This window comes from Penaeus chinensis, chromosome 38 (genome assembly GCF_019202785.1).
Source record: "Penaeus chinensis breed Huanghai No. 1 chromosome 38, ASM1920278v2, whole genome shotgun sequence".
NCBI lineage: Eukaryota > Metazoa > Arthropoda > Malacostraca > Decapoda > Penaeidae > Penaeus > Penaeus chinensis.
This window is the reverse complement of record NC_061856.1, coordinates 2,710,772-2,722,798: the sequence shown is the minus strand read 5'-3', so window position 1 is coordinate 2,722,798 and position 12,027 is coordinate 2,710,772. Positions and strand designations below refer to the sequence as shown.

At 37.1% G+C, this 12,027-nt stretch overlaps 1 protein-coding gene across 2 annotated transcripts in view; it reads right to left on the bottom strand.

The window, feature by feature from the left end:
• Positions 1-3,286: 3,286 nt before the first annotated feature.
• Positions 3,287-12,027, bottom strand: part of LOC125045909 (glycine receptor subunit alpha-3-like) — a 24,084-nt gene continuing 15,343 nt past the window's right edge. Inside the window, exons 6-11 of one of the 2 annotated variants that reach the window (XM_047643513.1) lie at positions 10,626-10,708; positions 10,138-10,272; positions 7,145-7,273; positions 6,613-6,713; positions 5,897-6,049; positions 3,287-5,154 (exon numbers count right to left, since the gene is read on the bottom strand). In XM_047643513.1, coding sequence (XP_047499469.1) covers positions 5,023-5,154; positions 5,897-6,049; positions 6,613-6,713; positions 7,145-7,273; positions 10,138-10,272; positions 10,626-10,708 — 733 coding nt within the window. In that variant the 3' untranslated portion in view covers positions 3,287-5,022. The remainder of the gene's footprint in view (positions 5,155-5,896; positions 6,050-6,612; positions 6,714-7,144; positions 7,274-10,137; positions 10,273-10,625; positions 10,709-12,027) is intronic. The other variant, XM_047643514.1, reaches the window with a different exon arrangement.

Genomic DNA, 12,027 nt, shown 5'->3' with positions numbered 1-12,027 from the left:
ATGTAAAATATTTCGTAAATCAAAGAAAAGGGTGAACGGGCGAGACGGGCAGTACTCATAGCTGGCTCATTGGTGACTTAGTACAAGTATAGCCATCTATGTGTATAAACAATCAAACAAGTACTAACAGTGGGCAAAGCACGTGTCTAGCCGTCGTATCCGTCGGCAAGGGGATATATGTGTGTGTGTTTTTTTTTTTTTTTTTTTGTGCGTGCGTGCGTGCGCGCGCGCGCAATTTTGAGAGAAAAAGAACCAGCAATGAACAAGAAAAAGTGTTGATAAAAAATTCCCGACCTGCAAGCCTATTATGCAAAACCAACAGTACTGGAAATACACATCAAATATCCTGGCTTCCGACAAACATTTTCGGGGAGCATTAACATCCAGGAACGCAAACTATTAGCGTAGTATCTGAAACCAAAAACAAAATAAAAAAATAAATAAATAAACAGCTTGACGCAAAAGTATTAATTGCTGGTGGTTGTTTAGCTTACATCCATGTTAAGCTTTGGGTGAGTACTCTTGGCTTCAGCTGTGTGTCCGAATACGCCAAATGAGCTCGGTTCAAATTTTCACGTCGGACATGAACCGGCCATTATTAATTCACTTGGCGGATATCCGAGTTTTTTTTTTATCCTCTTTTTTCTTTATCTTGCAAACGAGGTACAAAGCTCGCTAATGACCTGGTTCGCTTGGCTGTAGGGACTGAAAGAAAAAGTATTTGTTTATGATTGCAGTTTGTCTTCAAAGTCGATCCGAACGCATCGCCACGGCCATTCCCTTGTTGATTTTTTCACGTGTTTGATCCTAAGTAAATTTATTATGATACTCTGGTATGGCATGATGTACATCTACATAAAGGCTGAAAACATACACTTTAGATATACAAATATGTATTTGCACGAACATACACACACACAGACACACAGTCAGACACACACGCACACACACACACATATATGCATAGAGAGAGAGAGAAAGAAAGAGAGAGATAGATAAATAGATAGATATAGATTTATATATAAATGTATGCATATATATGTATATGTATATATATGTATATATATGTATGCATATATGTATATATATGTATGCATATATGTATATATATGTATGCATATATGTATATATATGTATATATGTATATATATGTATGCATATATGTATATATATGTATATATGTATATAAATGTGTATGTATATATTCATATAAGTGTATATGTGAATGTGTGTATATATACATACAAATGTATATGTATATATTTATTTATATATATACATATATATACATATATATATTTGTATATATACATATATACATGGATATATGCATGTATGTGTGTGTGCAGGTTTGTGCATTTCTATTATAAAAGCAAAATATGTGCTTTGCCTCTGCACACGAAGTATAACCTGCAGCCCCGAGATTGCAGGGTGAGGTGCATGCGGCAGGGATGTATGGAAGGGCGGTAATTGGATAACACACTTCGCTGGCCCCGCATTGGGTCTCAGTGATGGACAAGGCCCCTAAATTGCCACTTGCTATTGGCATCAATCTTTATTTATGCTCACGTCCAAACGCACAGGCAAACGCGGCCGGATTCCCCTGCTCCCATACACACGTGGTAATGGATGGGTATGGGGGCGCGGGTATGTGTTTAACTAGATGCATACAAGCGCACATACATGCAAACGCACGCGCGCATACACACACACATACACTCATATATATATATATATATATATATATATATATATATATATACATATATAAACATATATGTATATATGTATGTGTGTATACATGTATATGTATATGTGTATATATATACATATATATATGTGTGTGTGTGTGTGTGTGTGTGTTTATACATACATACATACATATATATATATATATATATATATACATGTATATATAACTACAAACACATACATATATGTATACGGATTAGTATAGTTTCTCCAGACATTAAATGAAACTCAAAGGACACAGATATCTATTTATCTCTTTTTGTCTCTCTCTCCTTCCTTTCCCCCCTCCGTCAGTCTCTCCTTACTCCCCCCCCCCCCCCTCTCTCTCTCTCTCCCTCCCTCCCCCTCTATCTGCGGTTCAACAACTGCCACTCCCGGGGGTTCTGCCCCCCACCCCCCCAAGCGAGGTTCATGACATGCCTCTGCCTCGGGAACCAGCCCCCCCCCCCTCCCCTGACCCCACCCGCATGCGCTGTCATTCGCCCTACTCAATCGCCTCTTCGCCACCTAGGAATCTGCGCCGCCAATTCGCTGCCCAGAACGTAAAACATAATAACGATTGGGAAGTAATAATGGGTGGAAAATTATGATTCAAAAGCCACGGAGGTGTGGAAATTGTGATTGGAAAGCCACAGTGGTCTGAAAATTAAGATTGGACAGTATTAAATGATTGGAAAATAATCATTAGATAGTAATAATGACTGGAAATAATAATAATTGTGTAAAGTAATTTTGATATTTGGAAATAATAATGATCTTAAACTTATAAAGATTAGAAAGGATTGATTTCAGATTATAAATTGATATAACTTTTTTATGAGAGATTAATCAAAATCCATTATTTAAAAAAAGGATTCCTATGTACCGTAAAATTCATTCTGTTGTCGCTTCACCAAAGGTTCAAAATGCAATGCATATGAAATATTTATATTCTGAAATATTTATGAAAAGCATTTACTCCTAATTAATATAACTTCATTCAAGTAACATCATGTATAACAATCATGAAATGAATATGCACAGTCATCATAAAATACACGAACAATATCCGTCTGTACTGTACTTAATTTTCGGCCCATGAATGCATTACTGTTAAGTGCATATGACATTAAAATAATGATTTAAATTGTACAACATTCACACAAGGTTTCTTCTGAATAGTCAAGCAGCTCGTTACAAAGTATTACGAAATATTTCAAACATGTGGATAATGGATATATATCCATTATCCACCTGTCATATGTGTGTGTGTGTGTGTGTGTGTGTGTGTGTGTGTGTGTGAGAGAGAGAGAGAGAGAGAGAGAGAGTACGTGTATGTGTGTGTATGTGTGTGTGTGTGTGTGTGTGTGTGTGTGTGTGTGTGTGTGTGTGTGTGTGTGTACACGAATGTATGTGTGTGAAGCACCTTAGTATGTGGGCGTATGGTCCCAAATCAAACATTCATTCTAGATTCTTCACTCATTACTACCATTTAACATTGAAGAGAAATGTATGTTTAATATTTTGTAACTTAATGGTAGGATATGAACTACAGTTAGAGGTTTATTTTTATTTATTTCTGTCTTTCTACAACATCTTATCACCTCTCTTCCAACAGGTCACAATGCTCATAAGTCAACGCAGTTAATATCTATCCTTAACCTAACAACGGCATTACTTCCCGGTCACCATTCGCCAATAAACTCAAGGGTCTGCCTCTTCATATGACCCTTTTTCGTGTATTTATATCACATGCTCTATCAAGAAGGTATTTTTAATGGTTACTTTTAATATTTCGTCGAACCTTTTATTTATCTATTCATTTCCGAAAGTGTTTTAGATTATCTATAAAGATTCTATTTTGGAATAATTACGTAATCAGGAACGCAAGAAAAAGTATTTCGGAAAGGGTTCGAAGATCGTTCTTAAAGGTTCTTCAGTTGGCTTCATTAGATTCGATTAGAGGTTCATTTAGTAACCGAAGCGCTTTGGTGTCCACGTTGTCTTGAGCCAATGTGCATGCGAACACCCTTGCCGTCGTTTGTTAAAAGTAAAGAGAAACTTAACATATCTTATTTTAAATTTGTCACAGGCATCCTTTATAAAATGAAAGCGTATCAACCTTTTTTTTTTTTTTTGTAATTCTTCGGCTCGAATCTATTATTTCGGTTTGATCATAATTCCAATATTGCCTTTTGAAAGTGACCTTTTATCGTACACTTTGGATGTGTTTCAGTGACGTTATAAATCGCAAAAATACATTCACATAAACTCCGTCGTACAAACAAAAGCGTATCTGTTGTTCCACACTGATAACAATGACAGAGAATCGAACCATTTCACAATAGGTACAGATAACACTAAGAGAAGTTTGGGGAAAATTAAACAAGGTTTTGTCAGTTTGTCACAACGCAAAAAGTAAAAAAAAAAAAAAAAAAAAAATACTGATAATAATGATAAAAAATTAATTAGGTAGTTTAGGGGATTATAATTTTTTTTATTGAATCGGTGAGGGAGATCAATGTTTAAGTTGTATAAAAGGATGCCTTTCCTCTCACAAAAGACCGCGAGTTTCACAGTTTACTCCGTTGCACTAATGTTATTTTAAGTGACAATAACGTAGCGGAGTATAATTAATTTGCATATAAAACAAATTGACAAAAAAAAAAAAAAATACTGAAGACCATGGACACTTTGTACAAAATCAGATTAGATTTTTTTTTTTTTTTTTTTTTATCTGAATAATGATTTCCTTAATTCCATTCGCAGTCGCCCCGCCCTCTTGTGAACGAAAACAAAACAATATGTTATCCTTTTTTCTTACGACTTATATTAGCGTCACTATATACTCTTTACAACCCTCAAGCACTTATTCTAAAATTACATTTGTTTACAGAAGATATGGACCATGTTTCCTTACCGTGTTTCGGACGATATTTCATTTAAAAATATATGAATAATGAAGGTAAACTCAAAATTTAATTTCCCGTAAAATACTTAGAGGTAAGTAAAGGACGTACTGCCAGTAGCGTAAAATAATACAGAGAAGGAATTCAGAAGTGACGACATTTTTTTTTAAATAATTCTAACTTGCATAATTTTTACGACTTACAGAGTCGCCCTCCGAAAAAAAAAAAAAAATCAAAAGACTTATTCCTTTAGACACCTTTTCAGTCTTTCCCTGCTCCTAAATCTTCGTAAAAGTCTAAACTTTAAGTCACTCTCTAAGTTAAGTTCCAGCTGATGTTGCAGGGAATCCTCTCTCCCTCTGTGGCGCCCCGGAAGCCGAACTTAGTTGTAGAGAACCCAGTAGACGGCGTTGAAGGCGAGGAAGCTGGCGGGGTAGAGGACGCGGAAGCAGCGGTCCAGCCACAGCGCGGCCACGGGGCCCTTGTGGCCCGACCTCTCCTCCATCAGGTCAGGCTGCAAGAGACGACACGAGGGCACGCTAGAGACTCGGTCACATTGAGGTGCTAGCTAATGGTAATCAATAAGATGAGCGTGTGTATATATATCTATATTTATCTATCTATATATATACATATATATAAATATATATATATAAATATATATATATATATATTTTTATATATAACATTCATATTTGCATATAAACACACACACATTCATGTGCGCGCGCACACGCACACGCGCATACACACACACTCACACACATACTCCCTCTTTCTCTTCCTTACCCTCCCTCTCTCTCTCTCTTTCTCTCTCCCTCATACCCTTGAATCTCCCTCTCCCTCTCACCCTATCTTAATCTCAATCTCCCCTCCCACTTTCTTCCCCTCTCTCCCTCTCCCTCTCCCCCTCCCTCTCCCTCTCCCTCTCCATCTCCCTCTCCCTCTCCCTCTCCCTCTCCCTCCCTCTCCCTCTCCCTCTCCCCCTCCCTCTCCCTCCCTCTCTCCCCTCCCACTTTCTTCCCTTCTCTCTCTCTCTCCTCCCTCTCCCTCCGTCTTCCTCCCTCTCCCTCCCTCTCCCTCTCCCTCTCCCTCTCCCTCTCCCTCTCCCTCTCCCTCTCCCTCTCCCTCTCCCTCTCCCTCTCCCTCCCTCTCTCCCCTCCTACTTTCTTCCCTTCTCTCCCTCTCCCTCCCTCCCTCCCTCCCCCTCCGTCCCTCCCTCTCTCCCACTCTCCCCCTCACGCATGCTCTCTTACCCTCCCGTCTTTTCTGACCTCCAGAGCAAAGGACGAGGAGGGCGGCGACCGGCGGCCCTTGGTGGGCAGGTGAGCCAGGACGTCCACGACGACGCTCTCGACGGTGGCCACGAAGATGAAGGTGAGACACGTCCCTGTGAACACCTCGACCGCCTGCCGCAGGAAGGAAGGGGAGAGGATGGCATTAGATCAGTATAAAGGCACCCGTCGCCTGCCGTAGGAAGAAGCAAGATGACAGAATGACAATGATAAAACTATATATGTATATATACATATATATATATATATACACACATATATGAATGTATGTGTATATATATATACATATATATATATATATATATTAAAACTAAATCAGTTTTGGGTATAAACTTGATTAGTCTTAGGTTGGAAATAAACTATTCTTAGTTTTAGACTAAAGACATTTTTAGACAGAAACTAAATTTGTCTGATAAGTAATCATTCATGCTGAGCATAAACGAAATTCTTCTTAGCTCGAAATTCAAGTTTGAAATAAACCATTGTTAAGCTGAAACCCAATTATTCTAAATCGAAGCTAAGCCATTTTTAGACTAAAACCAAATTATTCTTAATCGACAACCTATCATTCTTAGGCTGAAACCTAATTATTCTTAATCGAAAACCTATCATTCTCATGCGAAGCTCAAACACTCTTGGGGGCGTATAGGAACGTACAGACAGGTCCCAACACTTACCATAGTTTGAGCAGACGGAGGGACGTTCCTGTAGGTACTCTCGTGGAAAATAGCTGCCGTGACAAGGGACATCATGCAAGTTATCATCCTGGCGCAGACTCCTGTAGATAAGGTCAGTGTTATCAGTATTCAGGGTTCGTGTCAGTGTTATGTCGTGTGAAGGGAAGGTCATGGTGGGATGGTGTGGATTTGATAAGAGTTTTTAATTGTGGGTGCTTGAGGGTGGGTGTGTTTGTGTGGGTGTTTTGTATGTGGGTTTGTTTTGTGTGTGTTTGTTTGTTTGTTTTGTATGTGTGTGTGTGTTTTGTGTGTTTTGTGTGTGTATGTCTGTCTTTCTGTCTGTTTGTTTGTATGTCTATTTCTCTGTCTATCTATCTATCTACATATCCATCTACACATCTATCTATCCATTTCTCTGTCCTTCCATCCGTGTATATGTAACGTATCTACGTATTTCCACATGTATAAAATGCACTCCAAATGCCCTTTACTCCTGATCCAAATACAGTGCGAGTCACACGCCCAAGAATACCTCTAATGTTGATGAAGAAGGCGAGGTAGGCGCAGGTGACAGTGGCCACGAGAGGTATGACAGTGTGCTTGACAGTCCAGCCTCCTGACGACTCAATATCGAACTCCATTTGCAACTCCCTCTGTGGTCCTGGCAACGGAAGAAAAATATATTTCTTAAAGTGTTTTTAATTTTTCTTTATATATCTCTCTATTTAATTATCCGCTCTTTTAGTTTTATAAATTAAGTGTTCTGCTGATCACTCGGTTTGAGTAGATTCCAGCTATATGTAAATTATGTGTTGTTGGTGCATCGAAATAACAGGGTTTAGTATCAGTTTAGTATGGTAAGTAATAACATTAGTGTTATTGTTGTTGTTATTATCTTTCCCATCATCATTGTCATTAATATCATTATTATAGGTGTCATTATTACTATCATTACTATTTTTTCTTGTTGTTATCATCATCTTCATCTTTTTTATCCTCATTACTTTTATTATTATTTATATTATTATTATCATCCTTGTTATGATTATCATTATAATTATTATTATCCTTATCATTATTATTTTATTAGTATTATTATCATTGTTATGATTATCATTATAATTATTATTTTCCTTATCATTATTATTTTATTATTAATATAATTATTATTATGGTTATCATTGCCGTTATGTTTATTATTACTATTATTATCATTACTATAATATGTATCATCATTATTATTACTATTATTATTATTATTGTTATTATTATAATTATTATCATTACTTTTATTATGATAATAATAATTGTTATTTTATAATCATCATTAATATCATTTATCGTCCTCATAATCATTATTATCATTATCATTATAAGCATTACAATTGTTACCATTATCGTTATTACTATCTCGAGCATTATTTACTACCATCGTCTCGTCACAATATAAGTGTCATCATAACTAGTTATATTTCATCTAAACACATTAATTCTTATAAAAAAGCGACGATTTTCCGCCCCGCCCACTTCTGTTTAAGCATATCTCGTATCTTGATTCCAGAAACGAAGCCACTTGTGCATGCATTCGGAGCAGTGGGCACGTTCATTAAAATCTTGCTAGGGTAAAATCCCTGAAGACTTGGAATTATCCATTCTGTAGATCGAGCGTTTCAATTGCGAATGCATGATATAGTTGCATAAGTTATCAAATCGTTAGACTTGCGAATTCCTTGCCTTTTCGCATCCACGGAATTTGAATAAATGAGAGGAAGAGGGTTTCCTCCATTAGTGCCGTGAATGAACGCAGCCAGACAGCAAATGCCTCAGTTAGGACACTTAAGCGAGTTAACATGGCAGCCTAGAGGGAGGTTGTCTCCTGCTTGGAACAGCCGCGGCACTTCCCCCGAGTTAACCACCTTGCTGATATTGTTAAGAAAATTGCGACCACAAGGATGGATTACATGATCTTGCGGAATTATCCTGCACATTTTCTCTCTTCCTCTTCCTCTGGTTCTATCTGCCTCCCTCTCTTGTTTGTCTTGCTCTTTCATTCTCCTTTTCTCTCTCGTTTTCGTTCTTTTTCCTCTTCTTTTTCTTTTTCATTTTTCTTTTCTTTTCATTTTCATTTTCATTTTAAATATATATATTTTTTTTCTTCTGTCCGTTTTTTTTTCCCTCTCTGTCTCTTTCTCTTTCTCTTTCTCTCGTACTCATTCTCTCTCTCTCTCTCTCTCTCTCTTTCTTATCTCTCTTTCTCTCTCTCTCTCTCTCTCTCTCTCTCTCTCTCTCTCTCTCTCTCTCTCTCTCTCTCTCTCTCTCTCTCTTACTCTCTTTTTCTATCTTTCATATTCCAAACTTGAAAGCTTATAATATACCCTTCGTGTTTATCAATACCAAAACGATTATATAAAACAGGCAAGCTCTCGTCACAATGCAACAAATATTAGGTCATGAGAGCAGTTTATATAGTTAATGCATGAACTACGAGGGTCAACGCAGGCCACAGATTTTCATCTGCGGAAAACTCAGTTACGCACTCTTGCCCCAAGCAATGCAATTTGTATGCTTGGGTTATTTCTCATATAAGCTAAGAAGGAGAAGGTTTACGGTACAGTAAAGTAAATAATAGGATATGTCTAGAACAAATCTGATACAAAAATCATATATATATATACTTTTATGTAAATATATAACAATTATATATATATACATAATTCACATACATACACACATACGCGCTCCCACACACACATACAAACATACATACGCACACACACACAAATACACACACACACACACACACACATATATATATATAATATATATATATATAATGTACATACATCTTTGTATATATATGTATGTATACATACAAACATACATACATATATATATATATATTTGTGTGTGTGTAACATGTAACTTACTTGCATATTGAGTTTTCAAATGGATGAACTTGGGAATATGATATCGCGAAGAAATTCTAAGAAACATGTGAACCTCGAAACGCGGAGCGGCTAATAACAATATGTTAAAATGCCGTGTAAGGTTCTGTATGATTTTCGTGGTTGAGAATAAAGGTCTCTTTGATCAAAGTATTTAATAATTATGATAATTATAATGATGATGATGATAATGATAATAATGATTTTAATAATGAGTATGATAATAATGATTATGATAATAATAATAATGATAATAATAATACTAATAATAATAATAGTAATAATAATGATAACAATAATAATTATAATAATAAAAATAATAATAATAACAACAATAATGATAACCACAACACCCGCAACAACAATAATAACAGTAATAAACCTCAGGATATTAACCAAAATACTAAATAAAATACGAATCATTATCATTAATAAACAACATCCCCAACCAAAAGTCGCCGACCCACCTACCCCTCACCCCCCATCCCCCACCCCACCCTTCACCCCCACCCACCCACCCTTCACCTCACCCCCCTACCCCCACCCAGCACCTGAAACACGAAAACCGCCAACGACTTACTGTGGGCAATGACAACTGACTTGGCACTTCGCTTGGTCCCCTTGAGCCTGTAGCCGTGAGACATAACGACCGAACTGTAATCAATGGTCGTATCCTCTTTCCACTGAGGCTGTAGCTCGTTCGATTCGTAGCCCACTGTTGGAATAAGAGGAAGAGAGGAGGAGAGTGGTTAGAATATATGTAAATGGTCGTAGATAAGGAGGATATGCAGAGTGAAATAAGAAAAATGGAACCATTGGGGGAGAGGCGAGTGTTTCAGGGTCAGTGGATACGCTACGGTTGAAGAGAATGTTAACGATTAAATCAAATAAAAAAAATACAGGTGAATTTGATTACTTCCTTAATTAAGCAGAACCGGAAAAGGATAAAAGAACACCAATAAACTACTGAACAATCAAAACAAGTAGATTCCACAGCTCTAGATAGTACAAAACATGAAAACAGGCAAGGAAATCAATTAACTATATGAAAGGTTGGTGGATACTCACAGCTATGTAATTTCAAGACACACTTGTGACTGCCAAGAGGATAAACTTGAAGGTCGAGGTGACACGGGAACGAATAATGGACTCTGATTGTAAGGGAAAAATTAATGAATAAGATTAGTCAAGGATAATTAATTTAATCAAATAGACAAAGAGGTACTGGTAGAGAAAACAACTTATTTAATTAAATAGACAAGAGGTACTGCCAGTCTGGGGGAAAAAATATAGTTAACGGGATACTGACAGTCAGGAAACGAAAGAAAAATATATTAGACAGAGGTACTGACATGGAAAAAACAGTAGACAAGGAGGTACTGACAGGGGGAAAAAATAAAAAAGATAAAAGAGACAAAGAGGTCAGGGAAAAAATGATTCAATGTACAAATTCAGAAAAAAAAACTAAAAAGAAAACAAAGAGGTAAAATAAAAATAAAATGATATAAATAAAATATATAAAAAAAACTGACGAAGAGGTATTAACACTCGGGGGGAAAAAACAAGATTTGATAAAGAGGTGCATATTGCAATTCTTCTCAGGATATCAACATCGTAAAGAAAAACGATCAGGGTGAAATTTAATTGCAGTGCATCACTTTCCTCAATAAGGTTCCGTGGATTAGAAATTCAAGTGACATGACTAACATGAAATGACTAACTGATGAATCCACGTCATTCTAGAACAATCACGCAAAATGAGAGAGCAAATTAGAAAGAGAGAGAAAGGGGGGGGGGGGGGGTGAGCAAGAGAGCGAGGGAGAGAGGTAAAAAGATTAATATAAAGAGAGAGTGAGAAAGATGAAGAACACACACGCACATATACACATACATACATACACGGAGTATGGGGGGAAGGGGGAAGGGAAGGGAAGAGGAAGAGGGAAAGTGAGGGAAAGAGGGGTGGATGGAGAGAGAAAGATTTCCTTACTTTCTCATTTTTGCTTTCTCTCTCTCTCTCTCTCTCTCTCTCTCTCTCTCTCTCTCTCTCTCTCTCTCTCTCTCTCTCTCTCTCTCTCTCTCTCTCTCTGCCTACCTATATATTTCTACACATACGTTAATACACCCATACGCACATACATAACTAGATTTAAACTTACATACAAACAGCATACGTGTGCATGTACACACACACACATACACACACACACACAACATATGCGTGTACACACACATACACACACACAAAATATGTATGCATGTTTACATATAAACAAAACGCACACACACACACAACATATGTATGCGTGTGTACAACACACACACACACACACACACACACACACACACACACACACACACACGCATGCACACACAAAATATGTTTGCGTGCGTACATATAAACTACACACACACACACATAGAAAATATATATGCGTGCGTACATATAAACAACACCCCCTCCCCCCCC